This window comes from Leucoraja erinacea, chromosome 19 (assembly GCF_028641065.1).
Source record: "Leucoraja erinacea ecotype New England chromosome 19, Leri_hhj_1, whole genome shotgun sequence".
NCBI classification, from domain to species: domain Eukaryota; kingdom Metazoa; phylum Chordata; class Chondrichthyes; order Rajiformes; family Rajidae; genus Leucoraja; species Leucoraja erinaceus.
Window position 1 is genome coordinate 32,952,325 of NC_073395.1, and position 27,099 is coordinate 32,979,423.

The 27,099-nt window shown below is 40.1% G+C and overlaps 1 protein-coding gene across 3 annotated transcripts in view; it reads right to left on the minus strand.

Moving 5' to 3' along the window:
• otogl (otogelin-like) overlaps positions 1 to 27,099 on the minus strand; it is a 147,228-nt gene that overhangs the window by 26,082 nt on the left and 94,047 nt on the right. For all 3 annotated transcript variants that reach the window (XM_055650780.1, XM_055650779.1, XM_055650778.1), the window contains 10 exons: positions 19,532 to 19,649; positions 15,222 to 15,301; positions 12,391 to 13,217; positions 11,173 to 11,266; positions 9,744 to 9,886; positions 6,864 to 6,887; positions 6,666 to 6,755; positions 4,488 to 4,677; positions 1,599 to 1,819; positions 419 to 557 (listed from right to left, as the gene is read on the minus strand). In XM_055650780.1, coding sequence (XP_055506755.1) covers positions 419 to 557; positions 1,599 to 1,819; positions 4,488 to 4,677; positions 6,666 to 6,755; positions 6,864 to 6,887; positions 9,744 to 9,886; positions 11,173 to 11,266; positions 12,391 to 13,217; positions 15,222 to 15,301; positions 19,532 to 19,649 — 1,926 coding nt within the window. The remainder of the gene's footprint in view (positions 1 to 418; positions 558 to 1,598; positions 1,820 to 4,487; positions 4,678 to 6,665; positions 6,756 to 6,863; positions 6,888 to 9,743; positions 9,887 to 11,172; positions 11,267 to 12,390; positions 13,218 to 15,221; positions 15,302 to 19,531; positions 19,650 to 27,099) is intronic.

The window sequence follows — 27,099 nt, forward strand, 5'->3', positions numbered from 1 at the left end:
ATCAGGGCAAACTCGGGAGAACTCTTGGAATGAACTCGTACTGTGAGACAGGGGTTTTCCTGTAGATATTCATTTGGTTTCAGTAGAACTGTATGAAAATTGTAATATTATAAGGACATTAATAAAATAATCTAAAGTTCGTGCTAACATATTCTTTTTTTACGACTCTTTTTTAGACTTTTTTTTAGACTTCTAAAGATACACTGTAGACAAAGGCATTTCAGCCCACCGAGTCCGCACTGATCAGCAATCACCCCATATGTTAGCACTATTATTAATTTTCATTTTGTATATAAATCCAGGAATAGTTGTTACATTTTAATTCTGACCAAACAAAATGAAAGGATTGGTTACTGGAGTTTCATGGTAATTATTTTCTAATAACTAATGATAATAGTATAAATGTATAAATACTTACGGCAAAATTCTGGAGTTCTCCATGGAATGCAAACATTGTATTTATTGCAAGCAGCCGCATATAAAGCCAAAGCATCACATTGGTGTGTCACATAATGAAAATCTCTAATCCACAGCTCACAAAATATTTCTGGGGTGACCTTAGTGTGGACAAGATAGTTATGAACAGGAACATGAACAAATAATGGAACCTTTATACCCATTACCCCTTGAATTAAAAAACAAATCATCAATGCTTCTCCAAATAATTATTTTGCAGCAAATTAGTTCAAAAATGTGAAACATTATCAATCACAAATACATTCTCATGGAAATCAAAAACAAAATTTCAGATGCTGGACATCTTCAACACAAAAAGGAATCAGACAAAAAAAAATCAGCAGGACAGGCAGCATCTCTGAATAGAAGAAATGGGCGACCCCATTCCTTCTCTCCAGCGATGCTACCTCTCCCGCTGAGTTACTCCAACATTTTGTGTTTATCTTCGGTGCAAACCAGCATCTGCCGTTCCATCCTACAAAAAAACTCTTAGGCGGTCAAGCAGCATCTGTCGAAAAAGAAATAAAGTTCACATTCAGGATGTTGATGAAGAGTGGATTGTCAATTCTTTTTCGCTTTTTAACAGATGCTGCCTGATCTGCTGTGTGTTTCCAGAACGTTCTATCTTTATTTCAATTTAGTAGCAATTGGATTGCTATTGCACTTTGATATCTGAAGGTAGGATTGCTAGAAAATGAATATTAGTAACTATCCGCCCATGCAATTTCCAACTGAGAATTTGCATTGCAGTGTTCAAGAATGCAAAGGTGATTGTTAGCTACTTGATGCCATCGTGATTTATATAACTGATATACTGATTTGATTTCCATGATTATTGCAGAGGCCTTTTTGCTTGCTCTCCCACATTAAAATATGTTTCAATTCTTAACACAAATGCACTTCACAAAATTAAATTTAGCCAAATTTGGCCAAGTTATAAAGGGGCAGTGGGAATGGAGGGAAGTGCAGGCAGAAGAGAGTAGTTTTACGTGGCTTCAAGTTTGGCATGGACATTGTGCTAATATCAATTGTGACAGATCTATGTTCTATTTATCCGCAGGGACAACGCCACATTTCTTCTATTACACAAGATTTTGATTAATGCATAATTCTAAAATGAAATGGGTCTTTTCATTACTTACATGCTGATGACATAGGGTCCAAGGATTCTGGTTCAACATGTCAAAGCAAGCAGTACAGTTACCAGTGGTGCAATTCTGTTTTCGGCATCGAAAGCAATCTCTCTTTAATCCAGACGTTTCAACCATCCAGCTTTCAAGGAAAAGTCCTATATTTTCTACTTCTGTAACAATGGTTCCATTCAGTAGCTTGAGATCGTCAGCAGGGCTGCCATTGCAGCAGCCTGGAGCAAACAGATATTGATCAGTCCATAACAGCTCCAATAATTTCTTATAGACAATGAATTGAAGATGGCATCCCACCAATGTACATCACCCGTGTCTTAATATATTCAAACTAATATCTTCCAATAAATGTTAAAATAATATGGTAGGAAGGAACTGCAGATGCTAATTTAAACCAGATAGACTAAAAGCTGGAGTAACACAGCGGGATGGGCAGCATATCTGGAGAGAAAGAATGGGTCTCAACCTGAAACGTCACCCATTCCTTCTCTCCAGAGATGCTGCCTGTCCCGCTGAGTTACTCCAGCTTTTTGTGTCTATCTTCAAAATTATATGGTATTCAGTGATGGAATTAGAAACTAATAAATAGAATTGAATGATTATTTATAACACCATTTATCAGTGTGGTTTTTGTATGGCAATTCATTAATCAACCAAGTAAGAATGCCAATATTGTGTGCATTCTAAATGTGAAGACCAGAAAGTGGGCAGGTTAGAATTTTTAATCTATGTCGGGTTAACTGATTGTAGTCAGTGTGGCCATTGTCGATGCTTCATTTGACTTCAAACAGCTCAGCCCAGGCAAACATCTAGCAAAGCTTGCTCTGCTCATCAAAGTTTAGTGAATTTCACTGAACAGCATTTGCAGAAATAATAAAGACTGAAATTAGCTCTTTCAGAAAATATTCTAATAATTATCCACAAAATGTTTATGTGTACGATTATGATCCCTTGCATAAAATATTGGAGTTGTCAGTATATATAAAATCATAAATTGCGAAAGACTTCAGGAAATAAGGGGAGAGACGGTGGTGTTTGCAGGTGGGTGCGTGGAGAGAGGCAATATCCTCCATTAGTCAATGAACATATTAGGAATTATACTTATCCCAACATGTATAATATATAAGGTACACAAAAATGCTAGAGAAACTCAGCGGGTGTAGCAGCATCTATGGAGCGTAGGAAATAGGTAACGTTTCGGGTCGAAACCCTTCTTCAGACCATATATATATAATAATAATAATAATAAATGTTATTTATGGGCGCCTTTCAAGAGTCTCAAGGACACCTTACAAAAATTTAGCAGGTAGAGGAAAAACATGTAAGAGGAATGAAATAAATAGTAGAGACATGACTAGAACACACAGTATGAGGCAATTAATGCACAGATGAAAAGGGACGGCACGTGGGGCTAAGGATAGGCAGAGGTGAAGAGATGGGTCTTGAGGCGGGACTGGAAGATGGTGAGGGACACGGAATTGCGGATCAGTTGGGGGAGGGAGTTCCAGAGCCTGGGAGCTGCCCTGGAGAAGGCTCTGTCCCCAAAACTGCGGAGGTTGGACTTGTGGATGGAGAGGAGACCAGCTGATGTGGATCTGAGGGACCATGAGGGTTGGTAGGGGGAGAGGAGGTCAGTGAGATATGGGGGGGGGCAGATGGTGGAGGGCTTTGTAGGTGAGGATCAGGATTTTGTAGGTGATCCGGTGGGAGATGGGAAGCCAGTGAAGTTGTTTGAGGACTGGAGTGATGTGATGCCAGGATTTGGTGTGGGTGATGAGTCGGGCGGCTGCGTTCTGGACCAGTTGGAGTCGGTTGATGTAGGTGGAGCTGATGCCAAGAAGTGAGTTGCAATAGTCCATATATATCTCCCACACACTCTTCTAACAGCAGTCAGAATCAAATTATTATTTATTCTCTCATATAAATGACAACCATGTTAAACTTGCATTTATTCTCAATCATTTTTAGTTGTACTTTGCCTCAGAACAAAAAAAAAAATGCTTTCAGTACTGTGGAGTACAGTGCATCATTCTGGCCCCTTCTTTTAGGAGAGAAATGCACTGGCATTGAAGCCATTCCAAGAGATATTCATTAGACTAACTCCGAGGATCAGGGGGCTATCCTAGCATGACGCCAGAAGATGTTGGATCTTTATCCATTGGTATTTAGGAGAATGAGGTATGATTATATTGAAACATACAAGATCCATAGAGCAGATATCGAGATGTTTCTACTATTGGGAGAAAATTGGATGTGAGGATGCATTTACGAGATTAGGACGAGTTGATTGAAAACCAAGACATGTAGAAACTTCTTCATGACCCTTTAATTCCTTTATTTCATTTAATCCCTTAAATACATTATGTGATGGACTTTTATTAGAATCTCATTGATTTGTGTTCAAAGCATGCAGGAGGAAAGTTTTGCATGGCATATGCTCTATGTATATAAACTGCATGGATGATGCGCACACACACACTGTCAACTTTGAAAATTATAATCCCATTAAACTGGGGTTGACATCAGTCTCTTTATTTTCTAACCTGACCATCTTGGCACAACTTACTGCATAATTCTGACTACATAACTTACTAAGGACATTGCCATGGAGACATGTAGAATATGTTCATTCCTTTGGGATGCTCTCTAGGGTATCCTTTTTCCATCTAAGATTTTCAGGCAGTTTTGCCCCAACTATGATCAAACCTCATTATCTCTACCTGCAATGGCATAGTACCCCCACAAGATGCCCACCTATGATCAGCCGCTCCCCAACCTCTCCCCATGGTTTCCCTTAAAATCAGCGTCAGCCTCTTGCATTGTACCAATTCATTGTCTTTTTATCCCCTGAAGAATATTTACACCTGGTATCTATGGTGCACTCACCACACAAGCCTTTAGTTCCTATGGTTCTGTTGGAAGGCAAACCAAATTCCAACACAATGATGCCTGTGCTACGATACCACTGAATTGTGACATCTGCTGGGGTCTTGATCAGGTACATTGCTCCAGTATCCTGTATGTGGAAGCCTAATTTGGTGAAGGGGAGTCGAGCAGGCCGAGAGTTCACTGTTGTCTGCAAATAAAATAAATACATCTACAACCTTTTCAAACAACGTGCAGCCAGTTGAATATTTATACACATTAATTAATTAGCTAATATAAAAATGTACTTGCAGTATATTTATTTAAGGTACAATGCAATCTAGTACTAGCCTTTTGGTCTATATTTAGAAATGCTTACTGAAGCCAGAATACTACATTAGTAATTGTCCATAATTATTTCAAGCTGCAAATTTGATCATAATTTTTGAGTGGCCCATGGGGAACCAAACCTAATGCATGTAGTAATCAAAGACTGGCAGATACTACAGACGCTCATAGATTTGTTTGCCTTACAGTCAAAATTCAAATCTCAAAAGTGTATCAAACTTTTCCAGACCAATTGTTGTCATGCAGACCATGCCCAAGCTGCGCCTACTCCACTGATCGCCCTCCTTCCAACTTCAACTCTGATCATCCACCTCCCATTGATCATCGTCCACCCAATCATCTCAATCTCCATCATCCCTATCACATCCTCCAAAATGCTGCACTATTTTGCTCCTCAGTACCTTCCTTCCCAATCACCCCAGTCCTAATCAGCTTCTATTCCACGATGATGTTCCGAGCACCTTCTTTTCCCAGTCATCCCTTTTCCAATTACTTCATTTTCCTTTTGCTAACCTCCCCAGTCACCATCCTTCACCATTGTCTCCTCTCCTGGTTGCCCTTCACACTGCTATCTGGCAGTTAGACCTATCGTATTTAAATCACTTTTCCCAGCTACAATTGAATCCAATCACCTTCTTTCTCAGAACCTCCCAGAAATTGCCATATTTTCTCAGCCACCAATTTTCCAATGTCCTGGTTGCATCCCACCCTACAGGTCATATTTTTCCTAGCCATGACTGATTACAATCTATCCTATTTGCTCCTTTGTAATCATCTTTTCTTTATTTATTTAATCATTATTTTCTTTCCCACCTGCAGCTCATGTGGAATGTGTTCCTTGCCAAGTTCCACATCCCACCTATTCACGATCACGCTTTTGCAAGTTGTTTCCTCAGAATGGTTTACAGCATAGGAGGCCATTCAGCCCATCATAATAATACCAGCTCTATGCTAGAGCAACGTACTCAATGCCAACTGCCTCCACAACTACTTTTGCCAGTTCCATTCACATCCCACCATCTTGATGTGTGAAAGAAAAAAATCACGTAATCGTTGCTTTTTTTTGCCAATCCCCTCCATTCTATCTCTTAATTTTTGACTTTTTCCACTAATGGGAACAATTAATCTCTATCTATCCTTCATGATTTCAAACACTTCTATCCGATTTACTGAGTATTTCACAGTTCCAAGGGGTATCGTTGCAGTTTATCCAGTCTGCCCACATAACAAAATGCCTGGAATAATTTCAGTAATTCTCTTCTCCACTCTTTACAAACCGTTCACACCATTCATAAAGTGTGGTCCAACAAAGGGCCGCAATACTCAACCAAACCAACATTTTGTAGAAACTCACCATGAGTTCCATCAACCTCCCTCCTTCCCAGCCACCCTTCTCCAGAACTTCAAAGCACTCATGATAGAAAGCACTTCTCAATCAGTTCACCAGTTCAGGATTAGGAATTCTCATTACCCAATATTGGAAGACCAATATTTTGGCCCAACATTTGAAGAAAAGGGAAAACACAAGTGCTTCACCAGTGTAGTTTTGTTTTATCAAGTACATCACATTTACAGATTGCTTACACACAATAAATTAATGTGCCTGAGATGGGAAAGTAATATCATACAATTAATGAAATGAAAATCATGAAATAATCCAATATCACTAGAATGGCAAAAAAAAAAGGTTTATTATTTATGGATGATTGATGTCTGTTTAATACTTTACATTAGTTTTGCATTAGTAACATATTAGTGAATTTAGAAAATTTAGAAAAGGCGGTGGTGAATTTAGAAAATGAATGTAAAAGAGGTTAGCAATCATATTTAAATTCTGAGTCCCGCACTCACCAATCTTTCAAGTCGATCAATGAGAACTCTGTGCTTATGCGAGGTTATGTTCAACTTTTTAAAGCATAATCCAGAGTTTCCCCCAGGCACCTTAAAGGCAAACATAATGTGCAGAATTACAAAACAAATGTCCTGCATTAATAATTACTTGAAATGAGCAGGATCAAAATTTAGTTTAAATAATTGTAATTTACTTACAGGACGCCTTATAGAATTTGCACTCTGGAATTAATAAAAGTATTTTTGAGAAACATTTCAGCTGATACGTTCCAACAATCAGTGAGTAATTTTCATTAGATGATAAAAATACTATTGTTTAGAAATTAATTTAACATATGAACGCATTAATTATGAACAGCAGTAGGTCACACAGCATCTTAAGCCTGCTCTAACATAGAATAGGATCATGGCTGATCTGACCTGGGGCTTGACTGGGTAAGTTTTTCCAGTATTTTCTGTTTTTGGTAACCCATAGTTCTCCTATTGATATAAACATAACCCATTTCAGCCTTCCATTCACTCCACAGCTCTCTGGGGAAAAAACTGCAAAGATTCATCACCTTCAGTTAGAAGAAATTCTTCCTGCGCATCACCTGTAATGAATGGCTCCTTATTATAAACCAAGGGCCTCTAATTCCAGATTTCCCCAAAAAGGGAAAACATCCTCTCAGCATCTACTCTCTCTATCCCCCTATGATTCTTCAGTAAGGTGTCTATTTTTCTTGCAAACTATAGGTCTTGCCTATAGGTCTTTCTACACTCCAATGAGTAAGAGCCCAACCTGAACAACGTTTATTCATAATACAATGCCTTTGTTTCAGGACTATTTGTAACCAACCTACAACAATCACCTATCCCTCCTACTGGAGCCCAAGCTGTTTTGCCCAAGTGTGGGCCTAGTGGCAGCAAGAATTGTCAGAAGGTTTTAACACTCCATTCCCCTGCAATAAAGGTTGTTTTTCCATTTTCATGATTTATTTTGTCTACATACTTATTTTCCATGCTCCATTCACCTGGACTGTTAAATTCCTCTATACAGCATCATTCTGGAGTCTCTTTCCATTTAAACACTGTTCAAAGGTTTCAACGGTCAAAATGTCTTTCATTGTCACGTGTACCAATTAAGGTACAGTGATATGCGAATTACCATACAGCCATCCGAAAAAAAGCAACAAGACATACAACGACATAAAAGTTAACATAAACATCCACCACAGCAGATTCCCCACATTCCTCACTGTGATGGAAGGCAAAAAATTCCAACTTCTTCCTCTTTATTCTCCCGCGGTCAGGGCAGTCAAACCATCCACCGGGACCATCGAAGCTCCTGCAGGCGGCAGTCGAAGCTCCCGCGTTGGGGCAATCGAAGCTCCTGTGGCTTTGAGTTCCCGAAATCGGTCTCTAACCGGAGACCGCGGGCTCCGCGATGTTAATGTCCGCAGGCACCCACAGCTGGAGTTCTCAAAGTAAGTCTCCAGCAAAAGCCGGCAACTCCTCGATGTTAGGCCGCAGTGTGGACAGAGATACGATACGGAGAAAAATCGTATCTTCGTCGAGGTACATTTCCCCCAACCCCACCCCCACATAAAACAAGCTAAAGAACACTAAAAACATACATTTAGCACATACTATTAAAACACAAAGAAGGAAAGGACAGACAGACTGTTGGCGAGGCAGCCATTGCTGGCGCCAACCAGTGGTACCTCAGGTTCTGGTGTTCTATCTAAAAGATCTTTTCTATCTTCTTGTCACATTATACTATCAGCCACATTTCTGCCCACTCACTTAGCAGCTATAAAGATGCACAAAATTAATACCAATGAATAGCATATTATTTTGGAGAGGCTGATGGCAGTTTAATCCCCTCCAACCTCAGGAGATGTAACACCTGTCCCTAACCTTCTCCCACACATCCATCCAGAGACTCCAACAGTCCCACCAGGTGAATCAGAGGTTCACATGCACCTTCTCTAACCTCATCTACTGCATTGGGTGCTCCCAATGTAGCGAGACCAAGCATAGACAAGGCAACTGTTTCACCGAACACTTGTGCTCGGTTCACCAAGGCCTGCTGGATTTCCTGGTTGCTAACCATTTTAACTCCTCTTCCCATTCCCATACTGACCTTTCAATCCTGGGCCTCCTCCACTGCCAGAGTGAGGCCGCATGCAAATGGGACGGGAGGCACAGCAGCTCATAGTCCGCTTGGGTAGCTTACAACTTAAAGAGGTATGAATATTGAATTATTCAATTTTAGGTAACTAACCAACAACAACAACCCTTTTGCCTTCCCCCATCGCTTCACCTAGACCAGTGGTTCCCAACGTGGGGCGTGTACGCCCTACAGGGGGGCAATTTGATTTTTAAGGGGGGGGCAATTTCCACCTAATGTTTTTTTCTTTTTTTTTTACAATTTTTTAGTAATTTCTTGCTCAGAACTTTAACTGTCTTTTGTTTATTTCATTTTTCTTTTTCATGGATGCCATGTTCTTTTGAAGCTTGTTTAAACCAAGGTATTGGCGTTTTAAGCTTCTTCAGTTGAAATGGAGTTCACTTTTATAAATGATAAGAATTATATATCACCACATGGGGGAGGAGGGGGGGAGATCAGGATTTTAGAGGTGATTAGGTGGGGCATGGCCTAAAAAAGGTTGGGAACCACTGACCTAGACTTTTCTTCTGGCTTCACATTTCACTCCTCTTTTCTCCTTATTTCACAACCTTTTGTCTTCTTTCCATCTCTGGCCTTTATCCACCCATCTGCAAATACCCCCCCCCCCCCCCCCCCCCCCCCCCCCCCCCCCCACCTATCACTTGCCAGACTTTGTCCCATCCCCACTCCTCTTCTAGCTTTCTCCCTACTACTACAATCAGTCTGAAGAAGGGTCCCATCCCAAAATGTCGCTTATCAATGTGCTCCACAGATACTGTCTGACCAGTTGAGTTAATCCTGCACTTTGTGTCTTTTTTTTTGTAAATCAGCATCTGCAGTTCCTTGTGTCTACAATTTAACGTACATTTTTAATAAAAGTTCTACCTTCAATGTTACATTCCAGTCTTAGAAAAGTGTTTCATTACCTCCCGGGTTGAACATTGTTCAATATGAGCAACAATAGTTTCTTGTGGTAACAGGGTCAATACATAGGCTGCAGCATCATAAACTCCTACATCATTGCCATCAAATGTAATGACGTGTAGGTCAGAGAACATTGAGCAGCGACCTGACAAACCAAGTTTAAAAAATCATTATTTTAAATTAAAAGAATTTGAACATATAAATCTAATATTTTATGTACATTGGGCTTTTCTATATTTAATGAGGGGCCTGTGGTGCACAGTTTCCAGGCTAGATTTCATTTTAAAGTTTTATTACATCTCCAACTACACTTGTTTTTTGCTGTAGCTTCCCAAAATGGCATTTCCCATGCACACCTCAACCTTAATTATTCTGGCATAGGGTGATATAAGTATGTTAACTGTTTCACTTCCCACTGAAGCAGTCCAACCTGCTGAGTATTTCCAGCATTTTTTGCTTTTGTTACATTTGACATTGTCATCCCAAATCGGTCTCTAGCTCTAATGGTTTATCGGAAACTAGCTGGAAGTGTGATCAAAGATTATTTTTTAAAGTAAGCATTCACCTTAAAATTTTAGTGCAGCTAGAAGGTCTTGATGTTGTTAACCTGTTACAAAACCTTTTATTTTACTTATTTGGTTACAAGATATGGACATGGTCAACGTTTATTGCCCATCCACTTTTGACTTCTAACTAACTATGCTAGTTAGCTAGAAGTCAACACACAGGTGAACCTTGACTCACATCCTGATGTGGTAAAGTCTGCATATTCTGTCCCCAAAGGACATTAGAGAACATGATGAGTATTACAACAACTAACACTGAAACTTACTTCTTTTTTTTTTAAATTACAAATGTAATTAATTATTTTACATTTGCCAACAGCCATAGTGTGATTCAGGAACACAGGCGGCTTGTACAGTAACTTAAGCAATGCACTGCCTTTGCCTTACAGTTGTGCTACTGATTTCTGATCTCCTCGCCAGTACAAATCTAGCTGAGTGGGAAATAAATATGGATTGTACCCGCAACTTAGAAGTGAAGTTCAGGACTGGAATTCTGATGATGTCTACCCTCTGAAACGCAAGTGTAACAAAAGCAAAAACTGCTGGAAATACTCAGCAGGTCAGACTGTTTCAGTGGGAAGTGAAAGAGTTAACATTTCAGGTGGAAAACCCTTCCTCAGATCCTCTGGACTATGTTTCACTTCCCACAGATGCAGTCTGATCTGCTGAGAATTTACAGCATTTTTTGCTTTGATTTCAGATTTCCAGCATCTGTGGATTTTCAGCTTTTCATTTTCGGGAACAAATGGACTTATTCTACGTTATATTAGTGCATTTTCTCTTTGGCATTTTGCTATGTGTGACTTGGTTTCCCATAAGAATATTGTCTAATGTGGCACAGCACAAATCTGAAACCAGTACTCACATGGACACTCCCATTGCGGGCAGCACCTATCATTGTTGATCTGGACCGGCATTCCCAGAAAACCACAACTTGGCTGTGTCACATTAAAAGGGCACTGGAAGACATAATACAGATTTGAAAAGAATATCCGAAGATACATATAATACATTCACTAAGCAACATGAAGTAATGCTTGGAAATAAGGTGTCTGAGTAGTGACAAATCTGTTGCAATGTTTTGTTTCAAATACAAATCATCATTTGACAAATAGTCATGGCACTTAGTTCCAAAGATGGCTGACATGAGGACTCAAATCATACAAAGCATAGAATCATGAGTTTTGTCCCCATTAATAAACAGCTGTTAAGATTCATTTATAGCATCAGAAACACTTTGGATGTTAGTACTGTATGTACTACTCATCCAGATTGTGTTGTGTGCAATAGAATTCTTGACTGAAGACTGAAGAAGTCATGCACACATGCTCTGAGAGCTGGCATGGACTTGATGTTGACTGGCCTCCTTCAAAGTTGTGAGCAAAGCTACAAAAAATGTTATTAAATATGAACATTCAGATGGCAAAGTCTACCATTATGTTTAATTTTCAGATCAATATAGTTTTTCCTATTATCGGGATGAGAGATTTGGAGACATTTTGCAGTTCTGGTCACCACAATACAGGAAGGATGTGACAGCACCAGGGAGGTGCAGAGGTAATTTAAAGGAAAGTGCATTAAACATTTCCCCATATCAAAGAAATATAAAACTAAAGAATATAAATCTGGAGTAAGGTATAAGACATTTAGAGGGGATCTGAGGGGGATCTTTTTCACCTAAAGAGAGATGAGTGCATGGAATAACTGCAGAGAGAGTTGTGGAAGCAGGGTTGTTAGCAGCATGTAAGTGTCCAGATGAGTACATGAATTGCCTCACCAAGGAATGATATGAACCATGCTGCAATAGGATTAATACAGATGGGTACCCAATGGTAGGTGCAGATGTGGTGGGCCAAATGGCCTGTAGTCATGTTGGATGTCCATAAGTGTATGATGGAGAAATTACTATTTTTCTTCTGAAGGAAATATCTGTAAGCTATAATACATTATAATGTGAGCATATATAGAACATTACATGTATATTCACATTTCCAACAAGAAAAATAATTCTAGCGTTTTATTTTAAATTTTTCATTACAATGTTTTCATTCAAGGAGGAAAAGAAAGGTAAATGTTCTCCTACTGTGCATAGTGCTGGAGTCACCGATGGTGCCACAGTTTGAGAATCAGAGATTCCAAATGGAATTGTAGTTTCTAGCTGAGGACTGGTTGCAGAAAGAGGTGTTGTCCGAGTTAAAGTAGAAGTCTGTGACGCTGTGGTCAGCTCCGATGTGGCTTTCTCCTCAACGCTCATTGATGAAGCTGAAACTGAGGGAGTTGGAGTTGTCACAAGGGTGGCAGGCACTTCTGGAGTGAGGGCCGATGTCCTGCTCGTGGTGGTAGCTGGTGCTGCAGACTGGCTGCTTACCCCCTCTGTTGTGATTACTGCCTCCGCCACTGTTACCTGTTGACTTGTTGTAGTTGCAGTGCTTTCAGTGGTTGTGCTATACTGAGGTTTTATTACTTCTGGCTGAACAGTGGTATCTGCACCATGTGTTGGGTAAATAATCACTTCAGAAGTGTTGCTAGCTGATGTGGTTGAGTAACCCATGCTGCTGGAAGGAGGCATCTTTTCAGTAGTGTGTATAGAAGTTCCAGGTGGGCCTGGAACCTCAGTTGTAACGTTTGTTGTACTGGTACTCCCGACCGAAGTTAGAGTGGTCTCCGTAGACTTTATAGCAGGTTCTGTAGATGTAAAAGATGTTGTCTGAACCGGTGTAGAGGAAGTTACCGGGGGTTTAGAGGTAACGGTTGTCATCGTTGAAAGAGCTGTTGTTGGACCAGGAATGGTCATTGTTAACTGTCTTACTGCTGACGTCATTGGTGTGGTGGAAAATCTGTATGTTGCTTCTGTTGCTGGAGATGTTGTTGGTGTTAAATAAGGTAAATCAGTTGTAGTTATGTTAATACCTGTTAGGAAATAAACATTTATTGTATCATTTATTGTTACTAATATCACATTCAAATCCCCATTTTTTATTGCTTTCATTTTGAGTTGCCATTATTTCCCCACTTTCATTGTTAGAAAAGGATTCTACATTCCTGTAGTTCTATTCCACTTATGCATTGTGAATATAGTGACACATTCTTTGTGGATAAATTAATGAAACGCACACCTTTTGACATAAACCATTTTTAATTTACGATAGACGTTAACTTAATTGCAAAAGGTATTGTAAATTAAAAGATCTGCATCGCTTTAATTAGTTTTAGCCTTGCTTCATTATGTTTGATATTTCTATGACAATATCATGTCAATGACCTGAATCACTAATATTAAATGAACTGAAGGAAATCAGGAAGACTTGCATTTACAGAGCACAATCACATTCCGTTCAGACATCCCAAAGCAGTTAGAGCCATAAAGTCACAGAGTAGCACGGTGCAGAAACAGGCCCTTCGGCCCAACTTACCCACACCAGCCAACATGTCCCAGCTACTCCAGCCCCATCTGCCCGCGTTTGGTCCATATCCCTCCAAAGCTGTCCTACCCATGTCTAACAGTTTCTTAAATGTTGGGATAGACCCTGCTTCAACTATCTGCTCTGGAAGCCATATACCCGCCAACCTTTGAGTGAAAAAGTTACCCCTCAGATTCATATTCAATCTTTTTCCCCACCATAAACCTGTGTCCTATATTCACCTACACTCTAGGAAGGGGATTTTGTGCATCTACTCAATCTATTACATCATGATTTTACACACCTCTATAAGATCACCCCTCATCCTCCAAGGAATAGAGCCCCAGCCTGCTCAACCTCTCCCTATAACTCAGACCCTTGAGTCCTGGCAACATCCCCATAGATCTCTGTACCCTTTCCAGCTTGGCAACATCTTTCTTATAACATGGTGCCCAGACCTGAACACAATACTCAAAATTAGGCCTCATCAACATCTTATACAACTGCAACGTGACCTCCCAACACTCTGACTGATGAAGGCCAATGTGCCAAAAGCCTTTTTGACCACTATCTATCTGTGATTCCACCTTCAAGGAAGGTTCTCATTCATGAAGTACTTGGTACTGTAGTCATAACATAGGAATTGCGATAGTTCTTTTACACACAGTGCTCATACAATGATGCACAAATTATCCTCTCCTGTGATGTTAATTGAGTGATAAATATCAGGAAGGGCACAAGGATATCTCTCCTCCACTTTTCATTCAGTAGTGGCACCTTGCTGAACAGACAATCACAACCGAATATCTCACGAGAAAAGTTACATCTCTGATAAAGTATTCCCTAAGTGCTGCACTTAAACACAGGCCATGGATATAGTGATAGTGATAAAGTGTGGAAACATGCCCTTCGGTCCAACTTGCCCACAACGGCCAAAATGTCGCAGTTACACTAGTCCCACCTGCCCGCACTTGGTCCATATCCCTCCAAACATGTTCTATCCATGTACCTGTCTAATGGTTTCTTAAACGTTGGGATAGTCCCAGCCTCAACTACCTCCTCTGGCAGCTTGTTCCATACACTTACCACCCTTTGTGTGAAAAAGTTACCCCTCAGATTCCTATTAAATCTTTACCCCTTCATATTGAACTTATGTCCTCTGGATCTCGATTCTCCTACTCTGGGCAAGAGATTCTGTACATCTACCCAATCTATTCCTCTCATTATTTTATACATGATACAACTTGAAACTCAGAGGCAAGAATACAACCAACCAAGCCACAACAAAAGAAAAATAATATTTTCTTGTTCTGGTCTCACTTCTAAGTGGATTGTCAGTGAAGTAGTCTGTGTAAATACAGGAGACAATTCAAAGCGTTAACCACTAAACTCTCATATAAATGGCCAAGAAATAATCAATACATTAGTTTTCCATTGTGAGTTTCATCCTTCATCTTAATGAATATTAGCCAAGAAAATTAAAATTTGGAGTAATATAAATTGAAACACTCACAATCCTCTGGATATACGCATCTGAGTGTGACTTCATCAAACAGCATGTTCTTTGGGCAATGTGCCATACATCCCTCTACCCTGCATGATAAAAATATAAAAGTTTATTTCTTCTCCCTTAAGAATAAGATCTTAAGACAACAGAAGCAGTTTAGACTACTCAGCTCTACAAGCTTGTGCTGCTATTCAGTATGATCATGGCAAATCTGCCCTAAGTTACCCCCCACCACCAATTATCAATACCAATTCCTCAATCTCTCAAAAATGGATCTATCTTCTCTTTAAATACCTCAAATGATCTAGCCTCAAGATCCCTTCAGGACTGAGAATTCCAGAGATTCACCACCGTCTGTTAAAATTCCCACACATTTAATCTCTAATTGACCAACTCCTTATCCTGAAGCTATGTCCCCTACTTTTGGAAATATCTCAACATTTACACCGTCAGGTCCCTTTAGAATATTATATGTTTCAAATTATCCCGTCTCATTCATCTAAATGTTGGTCAATGGCTCCATTATATCTACAGCCAATTCCTTTAATACCCTTGGATTTAAGCGAGTGGACAAGATCCATGTACTTTCTCGGCTTTTCTCTTTGATCTCTCCAGACCAGATACAAATCGCAAGTGGGTGAGAAAGCAGGTGATTAATCCACTGGTTTGCTTCAATCATTTGCCAACCCCTGGAAGGTCAAAGGTCTCTGGGACATGTTTCTCTTCCACGTTTCTTCAGGGGTATTTTGCCTCTGCTTGACATTTCCCTGCAGTAACCACCTGAGATTCAGAAATCCCAAAGAGTGCAACAGCCCACACATGACTAGACCATGCTTTGAGAGTGCTCCTGTGAGCCAACCTATCCACCACCTTCAGAGTAAAGATTTGGTTCATGATTATTTCTCCATAAGGTGAAACAGTAATGGTTATGTAAATATATGTAACAAAATACAGTTATTAATCTAAGGTTAAAAACAGAACATAAAGGAAATACTTGGCAACATTTGTGGAGAGAAACACAGAGTTAACATTTCACAAGTTCCATTGACCTGAAATTTGTTTCTCTCTTCAAAATTCTTACCAGATTCACTAATTATTTCTATAATTATCTGTTATGATTCCAGAATTTTAGACATTGCAATATTTTTTATTTAGATATATAATTTGTTATTTTGCCCTTCTAATAGGCAGTTATAACTAGGTATGTATTAAAATGTATTACATTAATTCGTGGCTCTTTCTTGAATATAAAACTTAATCTTCCTATCTTCATATAACAGTGATGCAGAGGGTGGCACGGTGGCACAGCGGTAGAGTTGCTGCCTTACAGCGCCAGAGACCCGGGTTCTATCCTGACTATGGGTGCTGTTTGCACAGAGTTTGGACGTTCACCCTGTGAACACGTGGGTTTTCTACGAGTGAACTGGTTTCCACCCACATTCCAAAGATGTGCAGATTTGTAGGATGGCTTCTGTAAATTCTCTCTAATGTGTACGTGACTGTTAATCAGCATGGACTTGGTGGGTCGCAGTGCCTATTTCCAAGCTCTATCTCTAAAACAAAAAGTAAACTAAATAAGGATACGAATCACAACATTGCAACAAAATGTGCCATCTGGTGGTAATGTAACGGAGTGCATGACTTGTGAAAGAAGGAAATGCAGAGGCTGGTTTACACCAGAGATAAACACAAAACCCTGGACTAACTAAGCAGGACGGGCAACATCTCTGGAGAAAAGGAATAGGTGATGTTTTAGGTCGAGACCCTTCTTCTGACTGAGAGTCAGGGGAGATGGAAGCCAGCCTCAAAAAGGCTGCCAACATCTTCAAAGACCCACACCATCCTGGCCACACACTCATCTCTCCGTTGTCATCAGGTAGAAGGTACAAGAGCCTGAAATCTGGTACATCCAGGTTCAGGAACAGCTTCTCCCCCACAGCCATCAGGCTACTAAATACGACCTCAATTGCCTATTGCACTTTATCTGTTTATTTATGTGCATATATATGGTCTATGGTATATAGACACACTGACCTGTTCTGTATTTATGCCTACAATATTCTGTTGTGCTGCAGCAAGCAAGAATTTCATTGGCCTGTTTGGGAAACATGACAATAAACTCTCTTGACTTGACAATATGGAAGGGTATGGAAAATGACAGATCAAGGCAGACGATGATTTATAGTTGGCTGAGGGGAAAGTGGCAACGAGGCAAACAAACCCAATTAATCAGGAGGACAGTGAAACTAATCGGAGAACTAGGGTGTAGGAGGGACAAAGAGAGAGGGAAAGCAAGGATTATTTGAATTTGGAGAAGTCAAAATTCATGCCGCTGGGTTGCAACCCTTCACCCTTTATTTTTCAATTGACCAAAGACTTTGCTGGCACACTGAAGGTGTTGATAAATGTAATCATCAAAGTTTGGCTTCACTTTACCACTGCACTCAAGATATGGTAAAGGTTCTTGCCATATCATGACACTTTAAAGGGTCTTGCCATGAATTTTTACTGTTGGTGGGCAATGTAACGAGAGGGAGAGGATCTTTGTCTTGCAGATATTGAGGACAACCCTTTTGTCATCAAGTCAATTCTGGCTTGGAGCGTTACCTCTGAGCGATGCACATACACCCAGGCATTACTGCATTGTTAAGGACCTGTCCCACTTGGGTGCCATTTGCGCGTCATTTACGCGACAGGCCAGTAGTGACTGTCGGGCGAAAATCGTCTAGCAGTACGACAGTCGCGCGCCAAGTGCCCCTGAGGGCCCTGCCCTCTTTGGGAGCCATTTGCGATGTAGCTCGTACCTAGTCCGATCTCTGTGGCAAGGACTTTTCCAGTGAAAATCACATATACTATGGTGAAAGTTTTCAAACCTACGCGCTGGGTGGTCACGTGGTGCGGCGCTCAAATGACGCGCCAATGGCATACGGGCGGCATATGGTTACGGACGTTGATGCACTGTGACGCATAATAAATTAGCATAGGCAACGTTCGTGCATCACCGTGCGTAACCATGCATCACCGCACGCTACACGTATGCTGTCAGTACGTCAGCGTGCGCAAGGGATACGCCACGCAGGCGGCACGTGAGGATTTTGGGCCTCACAAAATCCTGGGGCACCGCGCATTACTGCGCGTTACTGCTTACGCCACCACGCCTCACCACGCGCCTTGCATGTGTCACAACGCGCCAACCAATTTTTAGCATGTCACGTAAATGACGCCCAAGTGGGACAGGCCCTTCAGCTTGCACTGGAATGAAATGCCTGAAATACTTGTGGGACATTTAAAACAAAGAGGCAACTTTACACAACTATCGGACAGAGCACAGAGGCACAGTTAATTAGCTGTTTCTTATCAAAAAGCTGCAACAGGCCTAATAATAAATGGCCTCCTTCTACAATTCTAATATTATTTAATTTTCAAATATATAATTTGAACTGCAAAACAAGAAAATTGCAGGAAAGATAAATACAGATTGGGGAATTCAAGGAAATTAACGTTGGAGACGAGCAGGTGCTTCTCAAAACTATGACCAGAAAGTTTTAAGGGCAGCAAATGATTTGAACAGATTAGCAAGGAAGTCAGTCCTTACAGGTGATGGAGCAATTAGTTAACATGTCGTCTAGGATGGGGTATAAGGTTAAGTTGTTGGCAGATTTAGTAGGGATGTTGTCACGGGTGCCGGAGACTAATCTCAATGTTTAGGAAGAATTTGTGAGAAGTGGCTTAAAAAAACGCAAGGTACGAGTGGAGTGCCAGATGGCACAGAGTTTTAGCTGAATGAGAGCTGATGCATACGTGGAAAGCACAGCCACAAACACAAGAACAGCTTGATGCAAATGAAGGCGGGGAGGAGAAAGGTGGGATGAGGGGAACAGGGTAGAAGAGTGGCTGGGGAATGAACAAGTGCTCATATAAGCTGCTGAGTTTGATACAGAAGACGATGAGGAGCTTGCACAAACAATGGAAACAAAGGAAATGGTGGATCAGGATTTATCTGAACAGTGGAAATGGGACATGTTGGATTTTGGGAATGTCTCTGCAGCATAATATGAGATTAAAGAGGATTGGAATTATTTGATAGTTTTGTAGATCAATATCAAGAATAATAATTATAGATAAATTACATACATCAGTAGGTAGCAGCATGTAGGTTAATCTTTCAATCAGTTGTAGAAATCTGTATTTGTATTGCTAAATATGTTAATAATATATTGATAAATATGTTACATATTTTATGTTTCATACAATAAAGCAATTGCAGAAATAAAGTAAATCCTGAGCTGTCCATTTTATAAAATACATGCACTTACGGTGATAAAAACTTGCAGGCTATTGCATGAGGGTCGCTGCATGTTTTGATGCAAGGACGGGTGCAGGCTTCATATCGAAATTCACACATTGTTCTGTATGGTATAACCAGGCTGCTTTCTGAAAGAAAATCCTCGATGTTAATATTGTCCCCTTTCTGTATTTAGAATCTCTAACAAAATAATCAATTAATTCTTTTACAAAGTAAATCAAATTCCTGTGCCCTGGGTGAAAATCTCATTTCCTCACACGTTGTTGCGCTAGCTGCCACTTCGCAATAACATCGCTAGAATGCATCACTTTGAATTCCCCAAGAACTGAGACAGGAACATGTCAAAAGTGAGGTAACCAGTCGATGAAGTGGGAAAAAAATCCGTATGCTACTATCAGTCTGTGCGGAAAGCTGGCCTGGCTTAAATGGAGAGGAATGTATTAAATTATGTAATTTGTTACATTTCTCACAACTCCAGCTTCAAAACAACCACCAGCCTGAGATCCAGGTGCCAATAGCTAGGTCAATGTTTAGTTTAAGGTACACAAAAATGCTGGAGAAACTCAGCGGGTGCAGCAGCATCTATGGAGCGAAGGAAAGGCAACGTTTTGGGCCGAAACGCTTCTTCAGACTGATATGAATCCCCCCCCACCGAACGCACTGCCATAAAACTGCCACTTCTCCACTCCCCTGTCTCACTCCAATCTCTCCCCCCCTGAACCCACTGCCATTGTCTACTCCAATGTTTAGTTTAGAGATATAGTGCGGAAACAGGCCCTTCGGCCCACCGAACTCGCACCGACCAGCAATCGCCGTACATTAGCACCCTAGGGACAATTTTACATTGTCAATCAACCTACAAACCTGTACGTCTTTGCAGTATGGGAGAAAACCAAAAATCTCGGAGAAAAAATACACCTGGTCACGGGGAGACCTTACAAACTCCAGCACCTGTAGTCAGGATCAAACCCGGGTCTCTGGCGCTGTAAGGCAACAAATCTACCGCTGCACCACCGTGATGCCCAATGACGGGTAAAAATCGGGTCAACAAAGGTGACAAAGTAAAAAATGGGGTAAGTTTCAACAATCAATGATTTAGCTTTTATGTGTTTAGGAAGGAACTTCAGATGCTGGTTTACACCGAAGATAGACACAAAAAGTTGGAGTAACTCAGCGTGACAGGCAGCATCTCTGGAGTGAAGGAATGGGTGATGTTTCGGGTCAGACTGAGAGGAGAATTGTTGGACAGAAGTTGCCAGGAACTACTGAGTTTAGTGAGTTTTTGAGCAATTATAACATTATACAAGATGGTTATCCTTGTTGGAACATCGTAGCGGCAGGTCACGCTGGTTCGAAGCCTATGCCAGAGCGAGCACACTCAATCGAGACTAGAACTTCAATATAAGATTTGTTGTATCGTGAGAAGCATTGAGAATTGTGGACGAGGTGTAAGATTAAGTACAGTTTTGGTGCTTGGTTGAATTATTTTAGAAACCCTCCTTAAAAGAGCAAGGGAATTCTTTGATATTCCTCATAATTCAATACTATTTAATATAGAAAATAGAATAAATACTATTTGAGGGTCCTTGCATTTCTGTGCAAGTTGAAGGGCATCTTATATAAAACTAAATGAACAATTCCTTCATTCTTTATGGCAACACGCCTGGTTATTCTCAGTGTCCACTGTTGTGGATGCGTATATAATGTTATCTGCTAGAGGAGGAGCACAACGTGTTATTCAGGGCGGGATCAGAAAAAGCTGTAATAAGTTATGGTCTTTTTAATAACATGTCCTTTGCCTCGAGTCATCTAAAGTGTTTGAGGCCAGGTCTAGGGGTTGCTCCTCTGTCGCCTTTGCTCTGCCTTGCCATAAATAATGAAGGAATCATTCATTTAGTTTTATGGAAGATGCTCATCAATGACTTTCAAATATTTACCCATCTCCACCTTAAATAAATCTAACGAGGTTGAACAGGGTCGGATAATTTCAGATTCACTACCTCTGAGAGCAGAGGTTTGTATGGAGAAGGTATCATGTTCAGAGCAAAGAACGAAGAGGATGAGAAAAAGCAAAAGTCTAGAATGTTCTATAATGTTCTTGGTGTTATAGTCTTTCACACTATAATGAATGGGGAAGCATTGTGTGTGTGTGCATGCAAGAGGGTGTTTGCAGAGAACAAGAACACAAGATAAGAGCCTCCTTAAATGAATATGTTATTGTGTCCAGAGAATATATTGTAGTTTGGTTTGAACGATATTTTAATTCATTTTTCAAGACTGGCAAGGCAGGCATTTATTGCCCATTCTTAGCTGTCCTTAACTGAGCCTAATGGTGATTCACTTTCTTAAGATTGCTGCTTCTTGTGAAGGTCCTCACATAGTAGGGCTGGGGCAAGAGTTTGAATGCACTCAGACCCAGTGATGATGAAGGGCCAGCTATAATCAGCATTATTTGTGACATGGATGTAAATATGCAGGCAGTGGTGTACCCATGTACCTGCTGAGCCTGTCCTCATTCATAGTAACTTTTATGGGTTAGGACAATGCAGACAAAGTAGCTAAGGTGGGTGACTGCAGCACATTTTGTAGATGATGCACGTTGCAGCTATTAAGAGGGCTCTTGTGGTGTAGGAGATTAATATCCAGTGTACTGGACAGATGGGCTTGATGGTCTCAACCTTCTCCAGAGTTGATGTACTCATATAAACATAGAAACATGGAAAATAGGTGCAGTAGGCCATTCGGCTGATCATCCAAAGTCAGTACCCCGTTCCTGCTTTTCCCCATATCCCTTGATTCCGTTAGCCCGAAGACTTAAATCTAACTCTCTCTTGAATACATCCAGTGAATTGGACTCCAATCACATCCAGACAAGTGCAAAGTACCCCATCATACTCTTGCTATGTCTCTTGTAAGTGGCAGAGAGACGTTGGAGAGTCAGGAGGTAATAGTCACTCACCAGACTTTAACCTGCTCATGTAGTCATTGTTTTTCACTGATAGTTAGTCTAAACCTATTTTAATGCACAGAACAAATGCCAGAGGAGATGCTTTTTCCCTGCGGTCATCAAACTGTGTAACTCCTCCCCTTCTGTCATGGGGTAGACTGACTCCCCCCCCCTCCCTCCTCCCTCCCCAATCTTTGCACATCCCCAATTCTGGACTTTCTACTCAGCACTTTAATTTCATGTTTCATGTATTGTGTTGTGTTTTATGACTGATGGCAGACCAATTTAGCTCATGGGATAAATAAAGTTATTTCGTATCGTATTGTATCGTCTCGTATCGCAAATAATAGAACATTTGGCAGATTTTGATTATTTTTGCACATTTTCCCTACTTTGCTAAGCTTATGGGTTTTATTTCTATCGATGCTGCCTGAACCAGTGAGTTACTCCAGCATTTTGTGTCTATCTTATGGGTCTCAGACTCTGCTTTTGCTCACATTTATTTCTAATGCCAGTTATGCTTGGACACCAACATGTCCCAACAATCAACAAATTGACTCAATAATAAGTTTAAAGTAAATTTATAACTCTATCTACATAATACATTTAGCAGCAGTGCGCTTTCCGTTTAAATGGAAAACATAACATTGTGCAGTAGAAGTAAAAACTATTGTACAATGAATGCACAAAATATGGTTGCTCGGCATTTTTAGTGTTAATTAATGTAATTACTATAAAAATATGAACTTTCAGAAACAGACACATTAAAATATTTTCCTTATCCGACTATGTAGACAGCTGTGCCAGTTAGAAGATATAGTTACAAGCAACTTCCGTGAACAGAACAACCTTTTCCCCTTTAGGGTATTAACTGACTCTTTATATGCAGAGGGTCATGGGGAAAAACCGAGGGCTAAATCTATGCAGCAACACAGCTTGAAGAGAGCATTGTTCTGATAGTTTTTGGTTGGCTCTCTTTGAGTAGTTTTAGTTTCAGTACAATATCCCTGACTTGCAAGGCATCTCCTTTTACATTCCATTGCTTCAGGATTATTTAGTTGCTTTTGTACCTTATAAAATACGTGGTATAATGAACGCTCCACAGTAAGAAAGCAAAGAGGCCCAGCCTTGTGCTTCACATGACAATATCTATTTGCCATATGTGAATCCAGCAGTTATTTTATAACCTCTATTACGTCGTAGGTGGAACAAAATGTTATTTATCAATTTGTTTCCCACAGGGATGGGATGTAGAGAATAACTCAAAGAAATCAAAACTGACAAGAACATTAAAAATAAATATTCACTGAAATATCTGTATACTATTTGGTATTTCTTGTGATAAATGACAATTAAAATAAATATGCATAGGAAGGAACTGAAGATAGACACCAAATGCTGGAGTAACTCAGAGGGACAGGCAGCATCTCTGGAGAGATGGAATGGGTGACATTTCGGGCCAAGACCCTTCTTCAGACTGAGAGTCAGGGGAGGGGGAAGATACAGAGATAAGGAAGTGTAAGGAACAAAATAAATATGTTGTTTCAAGTCATCCATTAAACCCCATTTCCATTGACCAGAATGTTAGGAATGTCTAAAGCGTCCAAAGCCAAATAAGAGAAATGTCATGATCTGGAATTTTGACATTAGCTGGAAATAAATCCTGACCAAGACCAGATATAATTTTGTTTCTCGCCTCACTCTTCAGTTTTGTGAAGATTAATTTCTACACAACCAATTACTCTGTAACATGGCAACGTACATACAAGTTTAAAAAAAGGAAAACGGAAGATTGTTTTGGGCATTGAAAGAAGCCAAGATTTTAGCACTTTAGCACCACTAAGCTACAACCTACATGAAGCAATGAAGTGATCTGGAAATTATATTTAAAATAAAAATTTAAGTGAATTACATTATGTAATATTAATACAATAATTGTTTGTGATTCACCCCTGATTGGATGGTTTAATATTTCCACTTCTAAAGCACAACTGGTATTTGATTTTCTTTCTCATAAGTCATTTTCCAGATGCAATTCACACATTTTATTTGTAAGATGAGAAATACTAAGAATACACTTGATGTGATTGCTCCATTACACTATTGTTCAGTGCATTTAATGGAATTACTAACAACATGCACTAAAATTAACTGCAGCCAGTTCATATTATATTGCCTTTTTTGAAGCTTCAATTGTGTATTTAATTTGTGATTTTGTAACATTTAAAAATTCTGATGAATAGATGAGTGTTGAGATATTTGATATCAGGTATGCAGCAAGGTGGGGTTGCTACAACCAGCTTCATTCTTTCGTTTGTTCTATATCTCTCTACATCAATCTATATCTCTCATTTCTCTTTCCCGACTAGTCTGAAGAAGGGTCTCGACCCAAAACATCACCCATTCCTTCTCTCCGGAGATGCTGCCTGTCCCGCCGAGTTACTCCAGCATTTAGTGTCTATCGTCAGTTGAAACCAGCATCTGCAGTTTCCCCCCAACACATTTATTCTTCCCACACCAGGTTTTCTGTTTGATATCTCTAGCCACTACAGCTAGATAATAGGCAAATGTGGAAACACTGCGAGGACAGGGGACTAAGTTCAGGTTTGTTCAGATACAACCATGTCGCTGGTATGGTTTGCTATATCATGAAAGATTGCAAGGGTGTATGGTTTGCTATATCATGTGTAATGATATAGTAAGCGCCTTATATGTAGGCAGTAAGCCCTACTACAAGCATAAAAATAAGACACATAACATCAGACCTGGCTGGAATAAGTATGTAGCTGAGTATCATACTGAAGCCCATGAAGCCACCAAATCATGGGCTATGGCAGGTAGACCCAGACAGGGGCCTGTGTTTGAACACAAGAAGCTCACTAATGCAAGGTATCAGTATGCTGTTCGCTTCATCTGTAAAAATGAGCAAGCTATGAGGGCTGAGTCCATGGCTAAGAAGCTGCTAAGTAACAATGCTACAGATTTTTGGAAGGAAGTGAGAGCTCTTAGCAGTTGCAAAACATCTCTACCATGTACTGTAGATGGAATCTCCGGAACAACTAATATCGCGGAGTTATGGCGACAACATTATAGCACTTTATTCAACTGTGTCTTGTACAGGGTGAAAAATATTGAGAGTAATGACTCGATGGTATTATGTCACATGAGGTGTATCGTGCCATGAACAAGCTGTCCAATTAACAAAGTAAGTGGCTTGGATCATATCTCTGCTGAACATCTTAAGTATGCGAGTATGAGGATAGCTCCTCTCCTAGCTATTTGTTTTACTGGCTTTATGGTTCATGGCTTGTTACCAGACTCAATGTGGTCTGTCCTGTTAGTGCCAGTCATTAAGGACAAAGCTGGTAAAGTAGGCAGCCTAAATAATTACAGGCCCATAGCTTTAGCCAGCATATTGTCAAAAGTCTTAGAAAGAGTTCTGCTGGATAGAATAAATGAGTTTGTTAACTCCACAGATAACCAGTTTGGCTGTAAAGCTAAACATGGCACTGACTTATGCATATATGCCCTAAAGGAGATTGTAAACAAATATAGAGGCAAAAACTCTTCAATCCTTATGTGCTTTATTGATGCTTCCAAAGCCTTTGACCGTGTTAATCACTGAAAGCTGTTTGGTAAAATGAGTCAAAGAGGGGTGCCTGAATACATTGTTAGAATTCTGGCCTACTGGTATGCCCACCAGACTATGCAAATAAAATGGGGCAATAGGGTCTCATCCCCATTTGGGGTTAGCGATGGTGTTAGACAAGGGGGAATTTTGTCCCCAGTTCTTTTTAATCTATATATTGATGACCTGTCTAAACAATTGAAAGCCTGTAACACTGGGTGCGGGATTGGTAATATTTTAGTGAACCATATTATGTATGCAGATGATCTTGTGGTCTTTAGTCCATCTAGCGCTGGTCTCTAGCAGCTCCTTACTATATGTTCCGTGTATGGTGTGGAACATGACATTAAATATAATGTTAGTAAGAGTGTTGTTATGATCTGTAGAACCAAAGAGGATAAATGCCTAAAATATCCTGTTTATAAATTGTCTGACAACAATCTTAGTGTCTGTAATAAGATAAAATATCTAGGGCATATTATTACAGAACAAATGACAGATGATGAGGATACTTATAGGCAACGGCGCATGCTGTATGTACAGGCAAATATCCTCTTGCGTAAATCTGGTGCGTGTGCAGATGTGGTGAAGATGTCGCTATTTAGAAATTACTGCACACCCCTCTACACTGCGCACCTGTGGTCGAACTATTTAAAGACAAGTATGCAGAGACTAAAGGTGGCATATAACGATGCCATGAGAACACTGCTAAGGCAACCTAGATGGTGTAGTGCCAGTAATATGTTTGTGGCTGCAGGAGTCAGTACTTTAGAAGCTATCCTAAGACACCACATGTATAAATTCATTTGCAGGATAAATGACTATAAAAATGTGCTTATTTGTGGTCTTGACAAATATAAGGGTTAGCACTACACGCTATGAATCCCAGTTGTGAAGACACTGGTATCGTTGTCTCGTTGTAGGACATTGATCATCTTTTAAATCTGGATTTTTAACTTAAGTATTGTAGGTTTTTTGTTAAATATAAATTATGATGTTTTTA